The 26,297-nt window shown below is 43.2% G+C and overlaps 2 protein-coding genes and 1 long non-coding RNA gene across 9 annotated transcripts in view; 2 read left to right on the top strand and 1 right to left on the bottom strand.

The window, feature by feature from the left end:
* CAMSAP2 (calmodulin regulated spectrin associated protein family member 2) overlaps positions 1-3,790 on the top strand; it is a 65,895-nt gene extending 62,105 nt beyond the window's left edge. For 2 of the 4 annotated variants that reach the window (XM_072343089.1, XM_072343087.1), the window contains one exon: positions 484-3,790. In XM_072343089.1, the coding sequence (XP_072199190.1) occupies positions 484-789 (306 nt within the window). In that variant the 3' untranslated portion in view covers positions 790-3,790. The remainder of the gene's footprint in view (positions 1-483) is intronic. The other 2 variants (XM_072343090.1, XM_072343088.1) reach the window with 1 other exon arrangement.
* LOC140255471 (uncharacterized) lies at positions 2,348-7,279 on the bottom strand. Its single transcript, XR_011904483.1, has 4 exons — positions 7,070-7,279; positions 5,535-5,702; positions 5,097-5,360; positions 2,348-4,577 (listed from the first exon to the last, which is right to left on the bottom strand). It is a non-coding gene; the product is annotated as an uncharacterized lncRNA (long non-coding RNA).
* WDR47 (WD repeat domain 47) lies at positions 6,246-25,744 on the top strand. Of its 4 annotated transcripts, none has more exons than XM_072343095.1 (15): positions 6,246-6,559; positions 10,535-10,701; positions 12,178-12,261; positions 12,816-12,900; positions 13,707-14,509; positions 15,141-15,264; positions 17,510-17,688; positions 17,792-18,040; positions 18,638-18,713; positions 19,565-19,722; positions 21,379-21,548; positions 22,463-22,633; positions 23,066-23,197; positions 23,682-23,900; positions 24,390-25,744. In XM_072343095.1, exons 2-15 carry the CDS (start codon positions 10,544-10,546, stop codon positions 24,530-24,532), a joined length of 2,751 nt encoding a protein of 916 aa, XP_072199196.1. In that variant the 5' UTR covers positions 6,246-6,559; positions 10,535-10,543; the 3' UTR covers positions 24,533-25,744. The 4 variants fall into 4 exon arrangements, with proteins under 4 accessions (XP_072199196.1, XP_072199195.1, XP_072199193.1 ...); XM_072343094.1 differs by having other exon boundaries at positions 18,635-18,713; XM_072343092.1 differs by lacking the exon at positions 6,246-6,559 and adding an exon at positions 6,901-7,039 and having other exon boundaries at positions 18,635-18,713.
* Positions 25,745-26,297: the final 553 nt, after the last annotated feature.

The raw sequence follows: 26,297 nt of genomic DNA, 5'->3' as shown, positions 1-26,297 counted from the left end.
AATACAGACTCCTGCAGTTCAAGTAGGAGAGCAAAATAACCCCTAGAAACCTCAGGAAAGGACAGCTGTAAAGTGGTGAAGCTTATCTCTAGGATGCATCATACATACTCAGAGTGCTTCTCACAGAATTTCTGTTGGACTGAGTGGGAATCTGAAGATTTCAGCTAACAAAGAACTTTTGCTCTGTATGTATCAACTGACTTGTTATTTTGACCAAGTCTCAATGCATTTAGGGGTGACTGTAACCCATCTTAGCACTGGCAGGTCTTCCGGGCACATCTGGATGCATGTATATTTCCTGTTCCTAAACTTGCCTAGCAAATTACAATGATTGAAAATAAGGTGCTTTAACAGAAAGTGTTGCACATCAGTTTCAGCTCTGATGGAAAACAAATTTGAAGTGACAGTGATAATTGTGAATGTTTTCTAGATACAGTGCCAAATTCATATTGTGAATCTTTCTTTCTTCTTTTTCTTCTAAAGGAAATGGAGAAATCTGATGCCAATAATTTCTTAATCTTGTTCCGGGATTCAGGCTGCCAGTTCAGATCTCTGTATACATACTGCCCTGATACCGAAGAAATTAACAAGTTAACAGGGATAGGTCCCAAATCTATCACAAAGAAAATGATTGAGGGACTGTATAAATACAACTCCGACAGGAAGCAGTTTAGCCACATACCTGCTAAAACTTTGTCTGCCAGTGTTGATGCAATTACCATTCACAGCCATTTGTGGCAAACCAAGAGACCAGTAACTCCGAAGAAACTTTTACCCACCAAGGCATAGTAGATGGGAGAAATTTCGCTTCAGACAATGATGATAAACTTGCACTTCATCTTTACTGCCTATAGGAAATAGATCTCTAGTTGCCAACAAGACTCTCAGAACTTAAAACTGGACACCAAGTTCTATTATCATGTCCAACTGGAATGTAAACACAGTGTCTAGGAGTGCAGAAGATTGTCACTTAAGTGAGTACTTGGAGTGATGATGGAAAGTTTGACTTGTGTGGAGATCCGTATGTGCTAATACAATATATAGGGTATGTCTGCTCTGTATTTTGTTTGGATACACTGAAGCACTGAATGTTCATCTTTAGTGAATCAAACTACATTTTTTTTACATCCGTTGCCTTATATGTTTGTATTTGTGCTCGTCTTGAAATTGTTTTCTCTCTTTAGAGAGAGAAATACTTCCTAATATCCTCAGTACCATGGAACTTCGCTTATTGACTCTTAGACTAAAGATTCTACAACGTTATATGTTACAGAAAAACAGCTGAATGGGTCTGTTCTGCAAAGTCCTTACTGAGCACTGTAATAAAATCAGCTCATTCTCCTAAGTAATTATCATTCTGTTTCAATTAAATAGTACTGATTTGCATATGGACTAAACAGGAAAGCAAAAATCCTTGAGTTGTTATAAAATTCCCATCCAATAAATTATTTAGCAGGTCAGGCTGCAGTTGAATAAGGGAATTATTCCTGTGCTAGGAAGTTACCATCAGAGATGTAACGACTGACTACGTGCGTGTTCATAATCCTATTAAAATGCAGAGCAAAAAAGATTTGGCAGATCTCTAAACCGGTTTAAGCAGATGTGCATTATTTTGCATTGTTGCAGATCAAGAGAGAGCACACAGTCAGCTACTGTGTCTCCACGAGAGGAATTAAAGCTCATGAAACAATCAGAACTAGATCCCTGATATTCGCCCGACAGAGCACTACAATATGCAGAAGAATCACAGAATACACAGAGGCGCAGATCTTTTGGAAGCACTAATTCCCACTGATCTGACAGGCCTCTGCTCCTTCTTCCTGCCTTCAGATCAGTGTTCCAGGGAGCAGACAACTGATGGCAGAATTTTCAGTGTCTTACTAAATTCTTGATGTTGCTATCAGATGTTGATGGCACTGTCAGACAGCTTGTGACACTGAACAATCATTAACACATACAGCAGAAATGGCCTAAGGGTCTGTGTCAATAAATTGACCATATAACATTGACAGAAGCAAACTTTAAGTGTATTTCAGTATTATTTACAAAGGGCTGCATTTTGTTTCAAAACAGTGTTTATTTTACAGATGGCTTTTCTGTTTCAGTGTTTCTCTTATCATTTGCTTTTAGCATAGCACTGTTCTGGAAAACAAACAAACACACAAAACCAACCAAACTACAAACTTGAAGCCTCCCCTCAATCTGTGGCTATTTTGATAACGTGCACCAGAGGATTTGGTGGGGGAAAAAAATCTCATTCTCAGGAAAAGACTTGAATGATTTGTGATTCTGTTCCGTTTTCAGTGTTGCGACGACTACATGAACACGAGGCAGTGTTGTGCTCTAAGTGTGTGCTCCATTCTCTTTTGTAGGGACACTAAGATTAAGCTCGCATTTCTCTCACTGAAGTGCTTTGAGAGAAGCAATGCCTCACTACTATGATGTACTCATTTCCTTATAGAAAGATGCACCTGAATGATGAAGCAGTTTAGCTCAGTACTTTTATAAATTATTCTGAAGCCTTAGGCATCGATGCATCTGGGTTACAAATATTTTCTCAAAAATGCTGTCAGTTTTACTGTAATTTATGTTCTTATATTTATGTATATTTGTTAAATCTGTAAAAAAAAAAAAAAAAAAAAGGAAAAAAAAAAGGAAAAAACACTTTAAAATATATGTTTAATATGTTTGTGGCTCAAAATTATTTGTGGTTAGCAGATTCCTATTGTTTGCATGTATATCACCAGGATATGTAACTCTTCTATTTCCAGTGTATACATACTGTGTATATAGCTATAAATAATACTAAATGGGGGCAAGAGGGTTTGCACATTCTGCCTGTTAGACGGGTCCTGCAGATACCACTGTGGGAACATCCTGAATAACCGTATGAAATCGTGTCTAATATACAGTGAGAGAAGAAAGCAGGAGACTGGGAGCAACTCTTACACATGTGGAAGAACTCGACAAGTTCAATCATGGGAGGATTTTCATTCCTAAAACGTTGCTGTGGTTTAGCTGGTAATTTGCAACAGCATGAAGAGACACACGTCAGTCTAATCCAAGTGAGCTTAAGAGCGTAACAGAGGAGCTGATTCATTGTAGGTATATCTGAATGTATTGATGAAACTTACACTTGTCAACAGGTGAAAGATTTGTGCAATGTTCCAAAGCAGAATGTGAATAATGCCGCTGGAAAGTTGATTGCTCGCAGTATAAAGTTGTACTTAATACGGGAAAAGCAAAGCTAGAGGTGCTTTTCCTTTTTAAGCCTGCAGATTTTCTAATTACAGTGGGTCTGTGGTCGGGATCGTGTTAAAAAATAAAGAAAAAATTGAAATAAATCGAAAACATGAAAATAATAAGGAAGCTTTCCGTCAAGGCCAGTATTTATCACTGACCTTTTCAGAACACACTGGTGCTTTCATCAGGGGTATTACTGTTGTTGCTATGACTGAATTGCCAAACTATCATGTTAGTTTTTGGAGCAAAGTTTCATAATCTAACAGTCACAACAGCTACTGATTTTTTATTTTATTTTATTTTAGTCTGACTGTTAGTTCTTATTATTTGGCTGTTTAAAGCCAAATTCAGCTATTTAATTGATTTAATGGGCACTGTTGGAAGAAATGTACAGTGTATTGTGTGCTTACTTGTCCACTTCTATGGAGCGTAGCTTCCATATTTTTTCAAACGCTGTGCTGTAAAATATCGTCATTGCTACTTATGTGGTACCGTTGTAGTTTTTTCCTTTCATTTAAGTAAATAAAAGCATGGCACCAAATGAGTGTTTATTTGTTCGTGTGTTTACACCTAAACAAAAATGGAAGCTGTGCCAGGTTTCCCCTTCGTGCTGCGTTTCAGCAATGTAGAATTTTTTGCTAGCCTGCAAGGTTGTTTTCTCCTTTTTCTATTGCTGTCTTTCACATATAATTTAGCTTTTAAATGTTATTTGAGCCAGGCTAAGGAGTAATTAGGCTTCTTGTTACTTTCTTGCGGCCTACACAGAGTTATCCTGCTCTCTTCAGAGGTGAGTTCCACAATTTCAAGTCGAACTGATACAACCTTGTGGTCCAGTTAGTTCTGTGTTTAAATAAAACAAACCCAGAAGCTTCCTGGTCACTGTAATAGCATTGCTTCCAAAGGGCAAGTTCTCCAGATGACCTCGTCTTGAGCCAGCTGATCAGGACGGCGAGTCAAGAAGGACTTGTTGGGTGAGATAAGTTGTGTTTGTTAGTCTGGCCATTCTGAAGTGAAATTGTATTTTAAAACCAACCCTCTCCATTTCAGATACATCAATCAGTGTTTTTTTCCACCCTTTCTGTGTGTGTTGTGCTGGATTGCAGAGCAAGAGCAAGGAGTTCTGCTGAAACGGGACGTGACAGCACTGCAACACCGACAGGCCAACTGAACTGTTGTGCTAACTGACATAGATAAGGAATGTCTGAATTTCAGATGTGCTCCAAGGGCAGCTTCGTTAAGGTAGGAAATCCAATAGCAGGACTTTGTGGCAGTGAACTGAAAACTGATGCAGGTGAAAATGAACAGTCTTCACTGCTTTCCCCAAAAACAGCTCCCTGTACAGCATTACAAACGGATGGGAACAAAGAAAAGCAGAGTTAAGTGAGCATACACTTTAAAAGTTGCTTGCATATGAAAATAACAGGAAATGTGAAATGTGTCTGTTAAAATCCCTGAGAAGCATCAAGATGCTTTGCACAAACTGCTGGATGCCAGTGGCAGATAACGTGCAAGGTCAGCATTCCAAGAATGCATCTAGCCCTGCTGATACGGCCTGTGGCCACCTGCACTGTCTATTAAATACTCCTTTTTTTTCCTCTATGGCAGTGCAAAACAGACCGCAGTGCCGTGCCTTGTCTCCAGCCAGTGCAAGACTGCTCTACTAATCCTGATCTTCAGGCTCTCTAAAACCCACACCCAGCAGCTTTGCTATTCGTGGAGTCACCTTCTTGTGCCATAATGAGTTCAAAGCAAGCTGAAGCCGCCCCAAAGATCTCCTGTGCCAGAGTAAAGGATTGAACAACCAGAGAAAGGAGCTTCTATCTCTCCTTTTCCAATAGGGTGTTACTACATACCCTCTATTTGAGAATGATTACCCTCTCAAGCAGGCACATCAAGTAATGCTAGTGGTTCACCCCTCTCCCCGAGGGCAGATCCAGTTTTTAGCTGGAGAACCCAGCCAGCTTCCCAGGATGTGCTGTTGGGATCTCGGTGCTGCAGAAGGAGCCGGCAGCTTCCAGTCCTGGCTCATCTGCTGCGGAGTCGCTGCTGCTCAGCCAGGTGGCACCTTGCCCGAGTTACTTCTCATGGGCCCGACTGCAGGACAAATCTGCGCATTCCTTTCGGAAAGAAGAAAGAGAACAATATTATGAGGACATTTCCCAGCTGCCTGTGGGCTGATCCTTAACAAAACAGTTTGCAAGCTGAATCAACGCACTGTGCGACTTGGCGCTTTCAGCCAGCGGTGTGAGGAGAATCCAAATTGCTCACAGACAACCCCTCACGCTTCACACCTAATTAAACCTGAATCAGGTCTCTGCTGCTTCCTCTATTAGAAGAAGACTGTCGTCCTCCATTTCCAGAGGGCTGGCCCATGCGGTCCTGTATCCGTACCAGAGTTACGTCCATATGGAGCATTGGCATTTTAGCGTGGTTTGCTGAATCTCATCTCACCGCAGTATCTAACACAGAGAAAGCACATTCGGTGTTTACATCGTAATTCTTCGCCGCTGTTCTCTGAGAATTACAAAGATGCGTTAAATGTAACTGAACGTCAAATCACATGCAGACGCATCTTTGTGTCTCACGCAGCATTTACACATCTGACGTTCCGTGAGGAATACACGGCTTTCCACCGATGGATGGAGCTGGCACCGGGCTGGGGCGCAGGGCCGGGGCCAGCAGCGCGCAGCCCAATTCCCGCCGCTCGGCGCCGTCACTGGGGACGCGGCATTAGCGCTGCGCGCTCGGCCGCGCTCTCCACATGACATCCCCAGCGACGACGAGGCGTTTCCCGCAGCCCTCAGAGCGGCGCTGCGATCCGGAGGCAGGCCTCGGGGCAGGCCGCTCCCAGGGACGCGCTGGGCGGGGATCGCCGACGAGCCCGCACTCGCCAGCCCGGCAGCTGCCGGCCGCCGCGGCTCCGTCGCCCGCCCCCGCCCCGCCCGCGGTTCCCCGGGCGCACGGCCGAGCTCCGCCGCCACCCGCCGCGTCCCGGGGCCGGGAGGGGGCTCGCCCCGCCGCTAACAAAGCGCGGCCCCGCCCCGCCGCCACCAGCCGCTCCCCGCCCCCGCGGCGACGCCCAGCCGGGCCGTCCCTTCTCGCTTCCACTCGGGCGGCGAACGGGCACTCCGCCCCGGAGCGGGGAGGGTCCTGGGCGCCGGGCGGCGAGCGTGAGGGCGGGCGGCGGCCGCGGCGCCGAGCGACAGCGAGACCCCGGCCGACCGAGCGCGGCCCCGGGCCCGCCCCGCAGCGAGGCCTGCCGCCATATTCTCCTCACGCCCCGCAGCCGGCGCGCGGACGGGCCGCCGGGCCCCAGGTGAGTGCGAACGGGAAGGAGAGCGGGGCCGCGAGGCGGAGGAGTCCGGCCGGGCTTTTTCCTTGGGGCTGCTGTGGGGCGGCTGCTGCCCGGCGGTCCCCGGGCGCGGCTGGGTGCGGGCCGGCCGCCCCCGCGGCCCGTTCCGACCGTACGGCCGCGTCCGCGCCGCGGCGCCTCCCTCACGCCGGGCAGCATCGTCTCGCCGCGGCGCCGCCCGGTCGCTGCCGTCCCTTTGTTGCAGCACTGCGGGGCGGGCGGCCCCTGTCAGCATGGTGGTGCGGGCCCGGCCCGGCAGGGGCCGCGGGGAGCTCCGGGGCTGCTCTGCGGTCCTGCCCGCGCTGCCCTGCCCTGGGCCGCCTTTTGGGGTGCGCCCTCCCTGTCCAGGCGCCGTGTGACGGAGCGCCGTGCTGCTGCCCCGCCGGCTGAGGGGCGTCTGCCCGGCGGCGCGTGTGGGGACGAATAAAGGCGATCTCGGAACAGGTGCGCTGTAGCCAAACCGCAGTCGCTTACCCTGTAAGCCGTTCGCGGTCCCCGTTGTGTGTTGGTGTGGAAGCGTTGCGTGGCAGGGCGCCGCTCCCGGCAGTGGCTCTGGGCGCTGCGGGCACCTTTCTCGGGAAAGCCCCGCGGGTGGGCGGCGCTGGGTCGGCTCGGGCACGGCGGCCGGGAGGGCAGAGCGGGGAGAGCGGAGGGTCGGCGCGTACGGAGCCCGTCGGGGCCGCGGGCGGTTACTGAGGCGGAGCTGCCCGCTGCTGAGGTACGCGGTGCTTTTTCGTGCTGCTTTTACTGTGAGAGAGGGCACCGAGATGCTGAGGTTTGTCACTGATGCGGGTGAACTAGGACCTGCGGTTGGGTGCCGGGCTCTGTCGGTGTGTCAGTGAGGGATTGAACAGCCCAGCAATACAAGGAAGAAGTACTGGAATTCCCAGCCCAGCTGTGTGAAGGCACGCTGTGTGCTGCTGGCCTGTTTGGCAGGGATGAAGGCAACAGAATAATGCCTGTTTGGGAGTTTCACAACTCATTTGTATTCCACAACATCAGACCTTGCTGTAAGTGCCACAAGAATACAGATGTGATTAAATTTCTTCTAAGAAGGGTAACTTAGAGACTGTCCCCAAATCATCTTCTGCTTTATGAGCATTCTCCTGAAGTAGCATACATACATACATGCCTGTTTATGGGGACTTGGAAGGGGGACAAATGTTGGTATGGGCTGCTGTGAAAAGATGGGGTAAGGAAACAAGATACATCCTCAGTGAAGGACAGCTGAGATTTTAAGCTTTAATACTCCTCTGTCACCATTTACACCTCGGGTTAATGCTGTGCTTCGGTTGTTCTTGAGTATTAATGCTGGAGCCGATCAGATTGTGATGCTGTGTGCTGTATGTGCTGCAGAAAGCAATGCGATGAGATGGACCGAAGATGCAGCTTGAGCTCTAATCTCGAGTTTCCCTCATGTTTGTTTTATATTTGTTTTCATTATTACACGCGCATTGATCGTTAGGAAAACTGACTTGACGGTGCCATGTGTAAACCTATATATAGCTGTGATGCCAGGATGGTGTTACAGCACTGCTGATTGTTCTGGCAGCACAGAGCAGGGAAGTCTGGGCTCATCAGTCTGAAACTTTCTATTAAGCGAGAAACCTCCTTCAATGGGTTTGCCTTTCTTTTCTATCTGATTGTCCATTCCATGTGAAATGGGGGGTGCTGATCATCCTTCATCCGGTTTATGTGGAGGATGTAAGCGAAGAGCTTAAGCTTTAGCATCTGGCAAAAGTTCTGTGTTCAGAACAAGCTGGTCCTGTTAAAGCCATACAGAAAACAGGAGCTGCTATCATCAAATCTTGCAGGTGCTGCAGGAGCCCACCATCAGGTGAGGGCTGTCCCTGTGGCAGCTGCAGGAGCTCTGGAGGTGCTGAAGAACCGTGCTGATGTGGGACGTGGTTTAGCAGACGTGTTAGTGGTGCCTTTGTGGTTTGACTCGATGATCTTAGAGGTCTTTCCCAATCTTAATATTGTATGAATTGCCTCTCAGGCAGAGCACTGGAGGTTACGACTGCATTTCTGCGAACAGAAGACAGAAATAATTGAAGGTCATCTTGAAGGTCTGCGGGGTGACTTCCTATTTAGAGCAGACTCCAATGGATCCAGCGGCAAAGAAAGTTGGGGTGTGGATGTTCCGTGCTTCAAAGGGAGCATTGGCCTGAACTGTGCTGGTGCTTTCCTGGTGGTGGGGCTCGGTACAGGTTTGCCTCAGCTTCACTTCGTTGTTTTGTGTAACCAGCAATGCAGTAAAGCAAAGTAAAAGTGAAATGCAGATGCCTTAGGTGAGGCTGGGAATGAAGATGTTAATGCTGAACTCCTGGTTACATTTGTGTTCATTTCTTTTCCAGTCTATAAGGATGGAATCGCGTTTTTCTCTGGGACCAAAAATCCTGGTTGCCAAAAGGGAAAATAAAAACGGCTAGAATGTGAGGAAAGAGCATTTTGCTACAAGTGCTGGCTCTAGGTTTGTGTGTTGTCTGTCCGTGTCTTTCCTTTCCTACATAAAGGTGTTCTGCAAGCCAGATGCTATTATTTCCCCCTTGACCTCACAGCCAGCAGTGGGTGCACAGTCTCTGGGTGTCTCTGCCCAGAGCCCATCCAAACTGCTGCTGGCTGGAGTGGCTGCAGTGAGAGTTATACCCGGCCTCTGTAAGAAGGGAGGCCACTGCTTCTGGCACAGCCAGATCTCTGGTGTTCCAGAATAAACTGTGCTGCTATCATCAGATCTGTTTCCAGTCAGACATTCTGGCAAAAACCTCATTGGAAAAGAAGTTGTTGTGAGATTGTAATGAAAATGAAAAAGAAAACTCTTCCTTTATGCCTTTGTGTGTGTGTTCCTTCAAGTTCTGTAGCACTGGTTTATGGTGAGCAGTTTCACTGGGGTGTTTGTATCATCTTCGCATCTCTGTGGAATTACCAGGGTATCTGTGACTTCCTACTGTGGGCGCTTTGCTCTGTGTGTTAACATCCATTCCTTTTTCTGATCGCTTCCATTGCACTTGGCTCACTTCTGGGGATATGGCTTCCTGCTGGGGGCTCATCACTGATACCGGCTTCTTGTTTTTGTATGCTCTCGTAATCCATTTAAGTCATTTTACAGCTTTGCTCCTGCCAGAAGGTGTGGTTGTGCTGGTTCCACACGTCAGCAGAAGTGCTCCTGTGCCTCCCGGGAGATCAGGCAAGCACCGAGTTGGTGCCTGGCCCTTCTGTAGTGCCAGGAGGAGTCAGGGGAGCTCCTCACACCCTGAGCTGCTCTTGGGCATGAGCCTCTGGCAGAGCTGCCCCAGTGGTGGAAGGGGATGGTGCTGAGGAGGGGCTGGGAGCAGGCAGCTGGAGGCAGGTGAATGAACGGGGGGCTCTGGCAGTCAGCGACTGAATTGGGCTGTTTGGGATGTGCGGAGTTAGATTGTTCGTGAAGCACGCAGACAGAAATAGGCCTCCATATAGAGGAGTGAGAGAGAGCTTTGGTTTAATCTCTATTTGCAGCTTCAAAAGAAGGGACTGAGGTTTGAACTCACTGTGCTTTTTAGTGTGCTTTACTTTTTGTATGTGTTTCTAACAAATCTGGTTCTAAGTTTATATGTAAGATGTCTGGATAGTAAGATAATAGCTGGTGAATTCTTATGTTCTTTGAACCTGTCTGAAAGGCAAATAGTGAGGTGCGGTTTCATATACAGTGCTTCTACTGCAGTAGGATTGGTTTCTTGGTAGACTGGTTTCTCTGGACCTTATATATTCATAGGGAAGAAATGTGGAGGTGCGGTGTTAGTCTGACCTGAGGCTGGAATAAACAATGCTTGGAAGTTGGTTTTCATTTTGGTAACGCTGCAGTATTCTGTGCTGTAAAGCTATGGAGGAAATCTTAGTAGTTAACTTTGTTAAGCAAGCATAAAGAAAGATATCGATCATGGCTAACATTTTCTCTTTCAGGCTGCCATCATGACGGCTGAAGAAACAGTGAATGTTAAAGAAGCTGAAATAATTAAACTGATACTAGATTTTCTGAACTCGAGGAAGCTTCACATCAGTATGCTGGCGCTTGAGAAAGAAAGTGGGGTCATTAATGGCCTGTTCTCAGATGACATGCTCTTCTTAAGGTAGGCCTTTCTCCAGCGCTTCAGTACCACGTGTATGAATGCATCTGTCATTGTGTGATTTCATGGGCAGCTCCGTGACACTAAACAGCTCTTCTTGTGTTGTTTTGAATCCTCATCCCAGTTGTGTGGTCCAGCCCTGTTCTGTGTTTCAGCTCTGAAGTTAACAAGTTCCTTCAGTGAGCTACATAATGTAAATGACAAGCATCCAGATAGGCTTTAGAGCTTTGTTTGTTTTCTTGTTTATTCATGTGCTCGTTCATTTTGACTTAGTTAATTTTCTGGCATGCTAATGAAGTTGAAGTTGCAAGGAGTCTTAACACACATCAGTGTCAGCAAGGGCTAAGCTGGGCAAAGCACCTGAGCAGGAGATGGGAGAGCAAGATCTTCTAGCAGCAGTGATCTGCTGTTATCTGCTTATTATGTCATGTGGAAATGAGGATGTCCTTGATTAGCTTCTAAAACAGATAAAATATTCTTACAGCCTGCTAGTACTAAGATCTGGGATGAGGTGCCTGTAGTCATCAAGGTGTGGAAGTTTGTGTCACTTACCATTTGTTATACTGTCCTCTGAATTATTCGAAGTAGTTACTGTAGATGCACTGTAGTTCTTCAGCATTGCAGTCTCCTATGTCATGTAATATCATGTCAAAGGTATTTAATACCTTTGTGCAAGCATGAGGAATTGTTTTATCTGGTTATTCTTAATATGTAAATAAGTAAACTAATGTGCACATTTTCCTGTGTAGCTTCTCTTTAAATAAGATTACAGGTACTGGAATAAAATGAAAGAATAAGTAGAGAGTTTGCAATTAGTAGTAATTCTTGTTTGTTTCATTCTTAGTTAATTCAGGCTGTGCATCCAGTGAGGAATGCAGCCTTTCTTTCTAGAACTGGACCTTTTACAGATTATGGTGTGCATTAGGAGTTGAAGTAATCCAGCTGTGCAACGCAGCACACTATTCACTGGCATAGTAACTTCCAAACTGTTGCTTTTATATTCTTAATGTTGGTGCTCCGCACCTCTTTGTTTAAAATTAGCTCCAGCAGTATTTATACAATTAAAATGAACTCATTTTGAAGTCCACTTCAATTCTGCAGAATGGCTTCCTTGAAAAAATGAAATAAGATTTTTAAATTAAATAAAAATTTCTTGCTTGAAGAATACTCAGTAAGAATTGTAAGTAAAGCGGGAAACACAGGATTGCTTCATCCTTACTGATCTGTCTTTAAAAGCATCAGTGTTTGTACCTGCATGAAGTAATTTCTTTACTAAATAGTGAGCTTTGTGTTGTACTGTATCAGTCATGTTAAGGTGTGCAAAGCATTCATTTGTCCAGACAGACTGATCATCTGTTTCATGTTTAAATATCCAGCTGTCATTTCAGTGTTTTGCTTCTTAAGCTGGTTGCTCAGAAAGAATGAAGATCTGCTTGTCCAGTGAAATCAAAGCAGTGTTGTTGGTTTTTCTCTTATTAGGCAGTTGATCCTTGATGGTCAGTGGGATGAGGTTCTTCAGTTTATTCAGCCTCTCGAATGTATGGAGAAATTCGACAAGAAAAGGTAGAATGGAATATATCTCTGTGTCCATCTATGAGTTATGTTGCTCTTGGCAGTGACTGTGAAAAATTAAACATTCTTTATGGTAACAGTAGGTTTAAGATGTTAATGTTTTGTGTGTGTGTATGTGTGTATACAGTTCCTAATTGCATGTGGGTGTGTTACTTACACTTGAAGTTAAAAATCCGTGTGCACAGAAGATGTCATGGGCTTTCATTCACTTTACATCTCAGGAAGACGATGCTGCATGTTGAACTGTGCTTTTACGTTTGGATGTATTTCTCTTTAAGAAGCAAGTGTACTTGCTGTATTTTTAATCCCCTTACGACCCTTCAAATATTTTTAATGTGTTATTTTTGAAAGCAGTAACTGAAGAAAAATGTGTCCTGCTAAAGTTTTGTGGTTACCACCTTGTTAAGCTTTGATCAGAGTTTCTTAATGCCGTCGTTTCTATCCCTAACTCAAAAAAAACAATAGCTGTGAAACACATTGCTTGTCTCTAAAAGAATATTGAACCACTGGATCAAGATGGGTAATGTTTCTTTGCTTGCCTGCAGATTTCGTTACATAATTATGAAGCAGAAGTTCTTGGAAGCCTTATGTGTAAACAATGCAATGTCAGCAGAAGACGAGCCTCAGCATGTAAGATCTGTCTTTGTTTGGGGAAGTTTTTATTGGCAAAAACGTAGTCACGTGGTTTAATTAAAGGAAAAACAAATGCTCCCAGGCTGAATACCCAAATTCTGCTCCCAGATGGTTTCATAAATAATGGACAAACTAATTGGTGTCCTTTGGAAGAGAATATGATCCTCAGGTCTCAGATAGAACTTGATATGTAAGGGTTGCATGAAACGTGGCAGCATAGATGAGTGACCATATGTCATCTTCACGGTCCTGATCTTGAAATTTACTTTAGGCCATTATGCTGGAGAACAGCGCTCGTTTTCAGGATGCTCTGAAGCAAGCCTGAGTCAGGGAAATTTGTTTTCAGACTCAGGTCTAAATGATATATGCCACTCTTTGTAATGTGTGCTGATAGATTTCCGTAGGCTTAGGAAAAAAAAAAAAACATATATAGAGAGTTGACCCTGAGAATGGAAGTAACCTTCTGTACTACCATAGAATTGAAGCTGTTAAGCTGCAGATATCAAGTTTTAAGCCTGCAAAGTCTGTGGTGATGTGAAAGTTCCATAGAGCAGTAGAAAATAAAGGGCATAAAGGTGGAGATTTCAGGAAGTCTGCACATCTAGGAATTGGACTCCATAAATGCATTTGCGTCTGCAGTTTTGGACTCAATATTGTATGTGTATGCTATTTTGCTGAAATAGAAACGGTAATATTAATAAAGGAATGGTGGTGGAAAAATCCTGCCACTGCATGTTGTTCTTCTGCTAACTATAGAAACATATGTACTATGAGCTACTTTGTTGGTTTGAATGTTTCTGTAGCTGGAATTCACAATGCGAGAGGCTGTGCAGTGCCTACATGCGTTGGAAGAATATTGCCCCTCTAAGGAAGACTACAGCAAACTCTGCTTGCTGCTCACGTTGCCTCGCTTGACCAACCATGCAGAATTCAAAGACTGGAATCCCAGCACAGCCCGGGTGCACTGCTTTGAAGAAGCTTGTGTCATGGTAGCAGAGTTTATTCCTGCTGATAGGAAACTGAGCGAGGCTGGTTTCAAAGCAAGTAACAATCGTTTATTTCAGCTTGTAATGAAGGGATTGCTTTATGAATGTTGTGTGGAATTCTGTCAGAGTAAAGCAACGGGAGAAGAAATTACGGAAAGCGAAGTATTGCTGGGCATTGATCTCTTATGTGGTAATGGGTGTGATGATTTGGACCTTAGCTTATTATCGTGGCTACAGAACCTGCCAGCCACTGTTTTCTCTTGTGCTTTTGAACAAAAGATGCTTAATATTCATGTTGATAAACTCCTCAAGCCCACGAAAGCTGCATATGCTGATCTTTTGACACCTCTTATCAGCAAACTTTCTCCATACCCATCTTCCCCGATGAGACGGCCTCAGTCAGCTGATGCTTACATGACCCGCTCCTTAAACCCTGCCTTAGATGGGCTGTCCTGCGGGTTAACTAATCATGAGAAGCGCATCACAGACCTCGGGACCAAAACGTCTCCCATGTCGCACTCCTTTGCTAATTTCCACTACCCAGGCGTGCAGAATCTCAGCCGAAGTCTTATGCTGGAGAATACTGAGTGTCACAGTATTTTTGAGGAGTCACCGGAGCGGTGAGTGCAACTGCAGGTTTTTTACTTAAGCTGAAATTTCGTGCATCGTATTTCTGGACATAATTGTTATGTTGAAGCTTAGCTCGGTTGTTTAACGGCTGGTTAAGTAAACCTCTTCTAGACAAGGGTTTTTATTCCTCGTGCATTTATGATTAAAATCAGATTTTTGTAGTTGGTTGTGAGCCTTTTGGCTTGAAGCTGGATTTTCTTGAAGTGTAGATGTACAGAAACTTGAAGTTCTAGCATAAATACAAAATTGTGTTCTAATTATGTCATAGAGGTTGTGCTCAATGTCTTGAATGTTTTCCTCGCTGATAAATACAAATTATATGCTGTGAGATAGGTGTAACTCCATCTGTGTTGTTCCGTTCCATTCTCAGTGTCTGTGAACTTTGGTCATGATACGGCAAATAACTGAAAAAAATATTTACTAAAAATGTACCTTAATGTTTATCTTGGAAAGAATTACTTGGTTTAATGTTTGGTTTTATCATCCTCCTTATAGCTGGATGTTATAGGTAGCTTAATTCCTATAGCTTGTACCCTAGCATGCTATTTCTCCCTTCTTAAGGGGGACTTTCTACTCATACCTTCTCTCAATTACGCTTCTTTTTCATGTTGCTGCGAGAAGTGACACACCTGTGGAGTCACAGCATCCCATTGGCAGTGAGGCAATGTCCCAGAGTGTCGTTGCAGAAAATGAGCAAGTCACTGGAGCACAGAGTCAGGGATCGGCCAAACAAGAGAAAAATGAGGTACTGTTTATTGATCAATAAGGAAACCTTTGGAGCTGCGTTCCGATACATTTGTAATTTGGTTTTTGTCTTGAGAACTTCATGCGTGGCAGTAAGTTGTTTTCAGTCACGGTGGCTTTTTTATGAGATGTTAACAAATGAAACTGCAATATTGCATCTTGTGTAAGACACTTCTTTTTTCACTATGAAACATTCTGCTGTCACAGGAGTCTGTATTGCACCCAGTGACTGTATTCTCACATTAGTGTTGGTAAACTATTGCATGTGACTTAAATTTTGCAGAGCTCTAAGTCAGCAACGTTAGATAAAACAATGCTTAAGAATCCTTCTAGTGCTGTAGCCAGGAATCTAGCAGTTAGATTCTTGCAGTTTTGGTGTTAGTGTCAAGTTTTAGGGGCCGTCACATGTAATTTGCCTAGAGCACAGAGTAGTGAATATCAAATAAATCCCTGCTAAATGTATCTTTGCTGTCTGGAATCCAATAGCATAAACTTTAAAACAAACAAACAAAAAACCACCTTGAAAGCTTTGTGCCCTGACTTTTCCTTGTCCTGTAGTGACAATATGGGGAAGGTGACATAGCGGTATACCACTGTTCTAAATATCTGCCTCTTAGTCTTACCTGAATGTTTGTACTAAGTGTTTGAATGAAGAAATAACATCAAGTATGTTGTTTGTTTGGTTTGTGGACTGCAGTTTGTTTTTCCTAAGTAAACTTTTGTCATCTCTATGGGACTGCAAACCAGTCCAATCTTAATAGGGCTAGTTGAATGTAGACTCTGGGTGATTGAGTGGGGCAATGGGGCTATGAGGGGATTAAGAAAATCCTCTAAGTGCGAGGACTTGGCTCCCCTGAAGGACTTTGCTGAGTAACCACTTTGCTGCAGTGCAGTTATTTATGTGGGCTGGGAATAAAGAGAGGGAGAGAGGAAAGAGCTCAGCTAGGCATATGGCAGAGCAGAGCTCAGAAGTCAGAAAATCAGAGTAGCGTTTATGGGAGAGAATGAAGGCAGGAGGTGTTACTCTGTAGGTCAAGATGTTGGCTGGGCTGTTATACACAAGTAGAAAACAAAGTAATATCCAGCCCAGTTTCTTTAGGTTGGGTTTTGCATGTGTTATTGGTATGCGCTTATCTGTGTGGATAAGAAATTCTTTCACGTCTCCTTAGTTCTTATTTGTGTTGTTCCTGGAAAGGTTGATTTTTTAAAAGCCATGTTTTATACTGTGGAGCATCTATAGAACATGTTTAGGTGTTGGATTCTACGTCATTGTCACCCAGACTAAAGGATCCAGGAATTTGATCCAATTGCAGCAACTGGGTATTAGTTATGAAAAAAGTACGGACCAGAGCGTGCCTGTTGTTTATATGATGCTAGCTCAGCAATTGTGAAACGGGGCACATATCTGAAATAGTTAGAATGCTTCTTAAGCTTTCAAAGATAATTTCCAAGTTTTCATCTCGGGGGAAACCCAACAAGCGTGACAAACATTTTTGCCTTCTACTTTTTTTCCTCTCAGTTGGTAAAAATGTTTTATTTTTCAGAAAATGCATGTTGTTAATAGTTGGGGCGTGGACTGAGCTGCTTTGGTCTTTGTGTGTTTCACTGTTCTGTTCTTTTTAACTTGTTCTCAGCTGGTTGTGATGGTGACATTTGGAGCTGGCAACAGAGGGAGGGAGTGCAGAAGGCAGGAAGTCCTTGGGATCTAGTGGCAGGCAAGGAGTGCAGAAGGCAGGGAGTAGTGGGGGAAGCTGAGGAGAGTACATAAATGTGAAGAGACAATGTAAAAGGAAGCTGAAGTATTTGTTTTGCCCAGAGGTGCTACATCTGATTTTTGATGTTGACCACTGGGAGATATAAATCTGTGCTGCAGACTGATGGCGGAGAGGTATCAGCACAGCAGAACGTACTGAAATGATATGGAAAACACGAGTTGGAATTTGGGATGTAGCTTGTTTAGTTATTTTTCTTTTATTTTCACCTTTTGATCACCTGTTTGTTTTGATGTTCATTAGTACTTGGGAAGCTTTATGGGTAAGAGCAGTCTTCTCCTGAAATAAGCAATACTCCAACACTATCAACACAGTATGGCAGTGATTTCCTTCTTTAGTAAGGAAATTGTATTTGGTTTTAGGGAAAATGAAATTACTGCTAGCCTTTGGATGCCTGTAATGAAGTCATGAATCAGACAGTGAGTACTGAGGTTGAATACTGCAAGTAACTATTTAATTCTCATTTCTTCTAAGCTTCGTGATTCAACAGAGCAGTTTCAAGAATATTACAGACAAAGGCTACGTTACCAGCAGCACTTAGAACAGAAGGAGCAACAGCGGCAGTTATATCAGCAGATGTTGCTGGAAGGAGGTGTAAATCAAGAAGATGGGGCTGACCAGCAACAGAATCTTACTGAGCAGTTTCTTAACAGGTTGGGGATATGTTACTCTTCTCCTTTTCTCTCTAGCCACTCACGTAACTTTGCAAATTTGCATGTCAACCTAGTTTTGTTTTCTGTTTTTCTTTTTAATTAGATCTATCCAGAAGCTAGGAGAATTAAATATAGGTATGGATAGCCTTGGAAATGATGTACAAACACTTAACCAGCAATGCAATGGGAACAAAGGGAATGCATCTACCAGTCTAGCAAGTAATGTTGCATCAGATGTTCCGCAGAGGATGCCAACTGATGGCCAAAGTGTTAACACAAGCACTCCTCGAAAGCGTGGGTCAGCTAATCAGATACCCTTTCCTGAAGAGTCACCTGTGCAGGGGAATCAAATGTAAGTTAATAGATACCTGCTTAGGAGTGGGAATTCCCTTCGCTTAGCAGTTTGTGTTTACTTCTCAATACCAAACAAATCTGTTGTTTGGGGGTTTATGGTTTGTGACCTACTGTCTAGATATTTTTATATGAATTTCAAAATAAATTCTTGACATATGGGAGATAGAGGTTATTTGTGATGGCTTCTATTTTATGTTTAATTTTTATTTCAGGCTTCTTATTCCATATTATTTGTGCAGTTCCTGTTTATTTTCTAATTTTACTAAGCTTCTGATTTAAAAAATAAATGGGGTGGGAGCTGGATTTCTTGTGTAAAATTAATGCCAACCTAAAAGCAGAAAGTATTTTGCCACGTGTGTGTTGTGTGTATTACAACATGAAAGCAAGTATTTTATTTCTTCAATTTTTGACTTGTTTGATGCCTTGAGTTAGCTGCAAAAAAAAATGGCCACCTCTTGTAAAAATAATAGTTTAATGATAAAGAGAGACATGTAATGTAGTGTAAGACTGCAGCTTTAGTCCAGAAATGCTTACAAACAAATCTCCCCCCTCCTTTTTCTGTTGTGCGTTTCAACTCTCAACCAAATCAAAGCAGCGGATCAGAACATGTTGTCAATCAGTCACAGTTGGAAGACTCCTCAGGGAATCTAAATAGGACAAGAGGTGATGAGGTGAGTTTTCTTACTGTCTCTTATAGTGTCTGATTTTTGCAAGATTGAGTGCTTTATCCTGAGTATGTGACATTCCCTCATTGCTAATGGATGGTTAGACTGAATGTTATACTTGGTGTCACAGAACTGTTGAGGTTGGAAGGGACTTGTGAAGAACGAGTCCACGACGGCTTCTTGAGGAAAGTTCAGTGGCAGTAGGTTGCTCAGGGCAAGATCCAGTGGGATTTTGTGTGTTGAAAAGGATTAAGACTGTAGCCTCTGTAGGCAGCCTGTTTCTGTGCTTGACTGCTCCGGGTGTTCTGTTTAAAGCAACAGAAATAGTTAAATGTAACTTGCTGTATTTCTATTTGTGCCCATTGCCTCTTGTCCTTTGCTGGGTAGCACCGATCTGTCTTCTTCATTCCAGCTGTTGTGTTTTTATACTCATTGGTTAAATCCACTGACCCCAGCCTCCTTCTGGCCCTTCTCTCCTGGAACAGTCCCAACCCCCTCAGTTTCTCTTTGCACAAGGAAAGCTCCACTCCCTTGGTCATCTTAGTGGAGCCAAGCACTGGTCACAGTACTCTAGATGTCAGATGTTAAAATATGGCATGTGTAGTGCTGAGCAGCAGCTCAGTTGGTGGCTTTGCTCCCCTTGCAAGTTTCACTTGGATTAGATGTGTATTTGTAGAAATAAATCGTAGTGCCAGGCTTCTGAGTTGGGCTGTTAAGAAAGATAGTTGCTGGTGTCCTGCTGGTTTTTAATATATTTTTTTAGAGTAACTTATAACCATTATTTCAACAATCGGGTCCACTTTCAAACATCTGGTTTTGCTCTAAGAACCTAATTTGACTGTCATCATTCTACACAGGATGACAAATCAAAAAAGCAGTTCATTTGCATTAATACTCTAGAAGACACACAAGCTGTCAGAGCTGTTGCCTTTCATCCCAGCGGAAGTTTGTATGCTGTTGGCTCCAACTCTAAAACCTTGAGAGTGTGTGCCTACCCAGAGGTGATTGACCCAAGGTAAGACTGTAACTGGTTATTTTTCCAGTGTTTTCCTAGAAGTAAACACTGCCATCTTAATCATCTCCTTGTCCCTGCTCTAATAACATTCTGTTCGTGGAGCTGAGGGGAAGCACAGGCATCTGAAACCTGACAGGTTCAGAAGGAGCTACAAGTATGTATGGCTTAGGATTCGCGTTCAGGCTTTTGAAGTGTAGGTAATCTGAATGTTCCCACCCATCCTCTCCCCTTAAACACAGTACAGTTAATCAGTAAGTAGCCTTTGTAGTTAATTGGTCAGAAAACCTAAACACTTATTGCCAATATATCAGCAAAATCCACAGTTCTTTTTCATAGTCAGTGCAGACCGACTTGCTGTGCTTGAAGCCCAGATATTCTCTCCTTGGTTGTCAAACAGCACCAACACATCTAGTAGGACAGACAATTCATTATCAGCTAATTAGTCTCCCCTCACCCATCTTACTGCTGGGAAAGATTAGTTTGAGTCTGCAGCCTTGGTCTCTTGTGAAAACTGCATGCATCTGTTCAGACAGGAGACATAACGTGTATGGGTATCAGTGGAATGCAGAGACTTGATTCATTTTGAACATGTATTTGTTCCTCTTAAATGGTCCTTTGCTTTGCTCAGCCTGCCAAAAACTTTCCTTCATGGGATTTTCAAGTCAGTAGAGAAATGATTTTAAACACATTCTTTATCTTTGTAACAGTTTGACTCAAGACATGTGGTTGGTGTTTGCAAAATACTGGAGTATCTGATAAAATAGCAGTTTAATTATACATCAGAGTTCTGTGGGGTTTTGTATAACTCTTTTTGTAAACTATCCTTTAAGCTCCTGTTTGCTTTAGGGCAGGTGGGTTTTGTTGCATTGTTTTGAGGTCAGTCATACTGTTAGACACTCATAGTGCTGCAGGTGTTGCTCAGACGGTGTTTCCACTCAGCTGTTGAGCAGCAAGTGGTCTCTGCAGGGCAGGTGCCTCCCACTTGACAGTCTCAGTGACTCTCAAATACTGCCTTACCTCCTGAATCTGTTTCTGTGAATGCAATCTGAGTGGTCCTGAATTAGGCTCATTTGGCAACAAAGTTAAATTAACTTCCCTATATTGTTTTTTTTTTTTTCTATCTTTCTTTACTAAAATCTATTTATCGCAAAACTTTTGAGGCAGGTGGGTTTGTTTTGTTGTTTTTTTTTCCCTGTTTTGTTCTTATCAAGTGTGTACAGTGTGTTTTTCACATTGCTCAGTTGTGATTAACTTTGCTGAGTTTCTGTAGCTGCAGTGGATGCTGGTGTTGGATACAGCAGTTCTGTATTTTAAGCCCTGGACTGTTTCCTTCTAGAGAAGCAGAGAAAAAGCTGAGGGATATCTCAGTTGAAATAGAGGGAATGTACTTAAATTGGACTGTTCTTACTTCTGCTGCGTGTAAAGCTGATGTAGTTTCTTCACTTTGAATGCATGGTGTATATATGAGTGATAGAAAGGCTGGGGCTTTTTTTCTTACTACTATTCATTTAATGGACAAAGGTGTTTCTTAAGGCAGCTTTCTTCTGCTTCTTTCTCAAGCTGGGTTAACACGTAGGAAACAATTCAGTTTATTTACAGAGCACCTAATTTTCCTTACGAATAAAAAGAAAACCCTTCTGTTTTGCTGTTTTTCAGTGCTTATAATACTCCTAAGCAACCAGTAGTTCGCTTCAAAAGGAATAAGCATCATAAAGGATCAATCTACTGCGTGGCCTGGAGTCCCTGTGGACAGTTGCTGGCTACTGGTTCTAATGATAAATACGTGAAAGTGCTGCCTTTTAATGCTGAAACATGCAATGCGACAGGTAGCGTAAAGTAGTAATTTCTGATTGTTCATCCATTGCTGAAGACCATTTAAATTATTTCGATTGCACACTTAAGTTTTGCTGTAACTTTCTGAATAAGTGAATGATGGTAGTTCCTTTTCCTATTTATTTTCACTGTGTTCTTTGTTAAGAAAATAGATGCTGAGGGTGTTGTTTAGGGAGTTCCTTTGAGTTTTATTGTACTTTGGATGCTTGGGGTTTTTTTTGCTTGCTTGTATTGTGTCCTTGATCTGGAGATTCTGTAGCATTATGCTGCCATCTGAAAGTTATTTCCAAGTCTTGGTAAATAGCTGAATGTTTTCACCAGCTCTAGTCTGTAAGCATTGCCAGTAATAGTTTATTTCCAATTTGAGTTACCCTTTTCCTTGCCTAGTTCTGTCATCATCTCTTTCACTGTAGAAATCTGGTATTTCTTTCATGCAAATATTATTTTCTTTGCCTTGCTCTTACAACCAATATTCCGAATATGGCTGTGTTCTATTTTGAACTGAGGCTGACTTGTCTTATGTGGGTTTTTACTATCCTTTCCTCCTGGCAGAGGAGACCTTCCTGTGTTTGTGTTCCTTCACCACAGTCGACAAAAAGAACTGATGGCACTATGTGAACCTGGCCTGGAGCTGCCTGTGCAGATGATCTCCATACGTTTTTTTAGCAATGCTATAGGAGTGGTAGGAACCACAAGCAACACCCAGTGGAAGTAGCATTGTTGAGGGTTTTGCTTGAGCTCAAATGGAGCGTTCTATCGGAAGTACCATTTCTAATAGAGCATACACTGCTGCTGCCTGAAGTAGCTTGTGTTGTCATTGTAACTGCTTCCAAGATTGCAGCACTGACAGAGCTAACCTAAGTATGCCTCATCTTGTTGCTTTTTATTGTTGCTTTTGCTATTTTAGGGCCAGATTTGGAATTCAGTATGCATGATGGGACAATCAGAGATCTTGCTTTTATGGAAGGACCAGAAAGTGGTGGTGCTATCTTAATAAGCGCTGGAGCAGGGGACTGCAATATATATACAACAGACTGTCAGAGAGGGCAAGGTCTGCATGCTTTAAGTGGTCACACAGGTAAGTTGTTACTTCGGTCTTGTGCTTCAAAAGTCTGTATTAGATTCATGTAACGGTTGCTTTGAAATGTCATCTGTGTGCTTTCCTTTAAGCAAGAATGCAGTTATCCCTAAGCTGCTCCAGTGATAATGGGGAAGTTGGTTTTGCATTTGGGATCTTTTTACTTGGCCATTTCTTTGTTGATTTCTTTGTGGTTTTTGTTTTGTTGGCTTTTGGTTCTTTTTTTCCTTTCAATGTGCTGGCTGTTAACGTAGCTGCAGAAGTGCATTCTTCCTTCCACAGAAGGTGCAGTGCTGAGTATTCCTTTATACTATCATTACAGAACCTGCAGATTTTCTATGGGATCGTTTTAATCTCTGAATGCAAAAAAATATCATCAGAAATGTAACATTTCATTATTTGCCTAATTATGTTGAATGTTCTTTTCTGCAGGTCATATTTTAGCACTTTATACGTGGAGTGGTTGGATGATTGCTTCTGGATCCCAAGACAAGACTGTAAGATTCTGGGATCTGAGAGTGCCAAGTTGCGTTCGTGTTGTGGGAACAACGTTTCATGGAACAGGTAAGATTTGCTTCCATGCCTTTGCTTGTTCTTGTATAGAAACAGAGACTTGGCTCTAATAGAAAGCTGTGAGGGTGTCATGTACGTTTCTTTCCTTAAAAATAAATAAACTCTTGAATGCTGGTTGCTATTTTGCCTAGTGAAATTCAAGCACGCTCTAAAGTGCTTGACAATAACACAAGACACATGAGCTATTTCAGAAACAATTTACGTTGTGGTGCTAAATCCTGCACACCAGCGAGGGTGCAATGGAAATGAGTCTGTGATAATGTTAGTAACTGTATGCAGGAGTTACTTTGTAACTTTGTAACTGTGAAAGAGGAAGAGAAACCAGGTGTTTCCCAAAGGTGCAAACCCAGGAGTTACTGGACAGACACACAAGTTATGTCAGTGATCAGTATCGTGATCCTGGCTGGCTACAAAGTGATAACATTCCCATTTCCTCATTGACATGAATATGATGGTTTGTATTTTTTTCCTGTAGGAAGTGCTGTAGCCTCAGTAGCTGTTGATCCTAGCGGTCGTCTGCTGGCTACAGGACAAGAGGACTCCAGTTGCATGTTGTATGATATTCGAGGAGGGCGGATGGTCCAGAGCTATCATCCTCATGCAAGTGACGTTCGTTCTGTGCGCTTCTCTCCCGGGGCTCACTACTTGCTCACAGGATCTTACGATATGAAAATAAAAGTGACAGACTTGCAAGGTAACATACTGCAGGAGATGATTCTGGGTTAGTCTTCAATTGGTTTTTCTTACAGAGATTGAATCGAAGGTAACGTTTGGGTTTGAAAGAGTAGAATTTTGTGTGTTTGAAATGTCACCCTGTTGGTGAGGGCTGGGGAGCTGATAATGGTAATAACTATAGAGTGCTGTTGCCTGAAGAGTTGGCCTTTACTTTTGCACAGCATTTAAAAAACTGACCCTTATTAAAAAATAAAAAGCATAAGTGTAGTCATAATTACTGTGAAGAGTTTAGATGTATTTTACACCCCTTTCTTTTCCCTAGACTGTTCAGTTGCTTGTGTGGTGTGTGTATGTGTGTGTGTGTGTATCTGTTTGAAGTGGTCCAGTATGCTTCCTAAGGTGAAATACCTTAGTTTTATTTCATATACATATACAAGTTTTATTACATCATAAAGAGCTAGAAGATCAACTGATGGTATAACTGATGGTGTCTGTTCCTCTACTGTAGGTGACCTCACAAAGCAGCTTCCTCTTATGGTGGTAGGAGAGCACAAGGACAAAGTTATTCAGTGCAGATGGCATACGCAAGATCTTTCCTTCTTGTCATCGTCAGCAGACAGAACTGTAACCCTTTGGACCTACAACGGCTAGAGTGCAGCTAAAGGCAACCTATGCAGCTAAAGCACAGAGACCTGAGACTATGGAACTGTAAAAACCAAGTAATAATAATTAGGCATTCAGAGAGCAGCAGTTGAGTAGGAGAGTGTCTGGAAGAGGGACACTTGTCACAGATTTTTCTGGTTTCTAGGAGGTCTTGGTGTTTTCAGTATATTCTTTTGCAGTGCTTTCAGTCTTCCATGTGAACTCATGCTGCTGTGACCTATTGTAGTCTTGTTGCCAAAGTTTGAGAAGAACTCTTTCGTTGTCGATGTGCACTCTGAGTAACATGAATGATGTGTTTACAGTTTGGTATTAATTGCATTCCTTGGTTTTTGCCTCAATGAACGTTTTATAGAGGAACTGAAGTTGAACAACACTTGCAGTCAGTATCAAAGTAGTTCCACGTACACGTAAGATACTCCACTGTTTTTTCAGCTTCATTATATTCATCACTTCTTATCGAGAGGTCAGACTTTTTAACATCAGCGGTTTCAGCTTTTTTAGTAATGAACTCTGAACTTTCAAACCACGTCTTGATTACGGTCTTTTCTTTCTCTTCATCTAAAGGGGGAAATGTTGCTCTTGTTACGACATGACGTTGTTTTCAACAGGCTGACATGTTTTGGGGGGGGGGAGGAGAGGGAAGGTAACTTAATGATTTCTTTTTCTGTAGAAACATTAAATATTTTGCTTTTCTGAATGCAACAGAATACCTCTGTGTATAATGTACTGTAGAAGAGAGTGGATTGGCAGCAGTTGTCACAGTGAACTTAACGGCTATCAGTTTTCAAAGTAAAAGGGATACCATTAACACTATAATAGAAACCAGCATGGCTTAAAACGCTATGTCTGCATGGTAATTTAACGATTAAGTAATTTAAATTCCCAGTTCAGAAGCTTCTCTGAATTTTATTTCTTGCACTGTTTATGTATGGGAAATTAGTTTTATTTCTACAGATCTTTAGGTTTGAATGTTTACGTATTGTTCTATTTTTTCATATTGTACAGTTCCTTTTACTTTTTAAATTCGAACCTTCAAACGTCAGGTTATTTATTTGAACTGCAGTTAAGTTTTGGATTCTCTTGATTACTAAATTATACGTGCACTGTAGCAAAGCATTTTTAACTATCGTATACAAGTGGAAAGGTAAATATAGAAGTGTATCTGTGCTATAATCTCAATAAAGACCTCCAACACCTGCAGCTGCCTTATCTGCTTCAGATTCTTGTTCTGTAATTGTCACAGAGCTTGAGTAGCACTGGGCAAGAGCTGGTGTGTGCTTAGAATTGAGTCTTTGGTACTTTCTGAGAGCCTGCCTTTTGTGGGGTAAATAGCAACAGAATAGAGCTGTGGTTTGTTTTGACACACACCGAGGTGCTGATGCTGCTTTGCAGGAACGCATGGCTTCTCAACGTTCATTCCTCCAGCTGCCTACATGCCTGTGCTCAGCTATGGCAGCTTGCTGACTGCTAAGCTACCGCTGTGAGAGTCACCGCAGCTTGTGGTGGTGGAGAGGGCCCAGCTCCACTCCGCGCCCTTGACGTGGTGGCAGTCGGAGCTGTCCGTGTGTGTGAGTATCTCGTCCGTGCTTGTATGACCGCACAGCAGCTGGCGGTGGGGCCTTCCTTCCTTACGAGGGATGGCAACAACAGGCCGCGTTGCTGCCGCCCGCTCTCGCCGTTCCCGCCTCTCGCTGCGTTCCCGCCGCCCTGCGGTTGCGCGCGCGCAGCTGCCCCTGAGGAGACGGGCGGCGCG

Source organism: Excalfactoria chinensis, chromosome 8 (genome assembly GCF_039878825.1).
Source record: "Excalfactoria chinensis isolate bCotChi1 chromosome 8, bCotChi1.hap2, whole genome shotgun sequence".
Classification (NCBI taxonomy): Eukaryota; Metazoa; Chordata; class Aves; order Galliformes; family Phasianidae; genus Excalfactoria; species Excalfactoria chinensis.
This window is presented reverse-complemented; position numbering and strand designations above follow the sequence as displayed.

Excerpts from the sequence above, each read along its gene's own strand:
- WDR47 (XM_072343094.1), top strand. The coding sequence starts at position 10,544 with ATGACGGCTGAAGAAACAGTGAATGTTAAAGAAGCTGAAATAATTAAA. Across the intron at positions 17,689-17,791 it reads ACTGAGCAGTTTCTTAACAG|ATCTATCCAGAAGCTAGGAG; the intron begins GTTGGGGATATG and ends CTTTTTAATTAG. Across the intron at positions 18,041-18,634 it reads CCTGTGCAGGGGAATCAAAT|CAGCGGATCAGAACATGTTG; the intron begins GTAAGTTAATAG and ends ACCAAATCAAAG.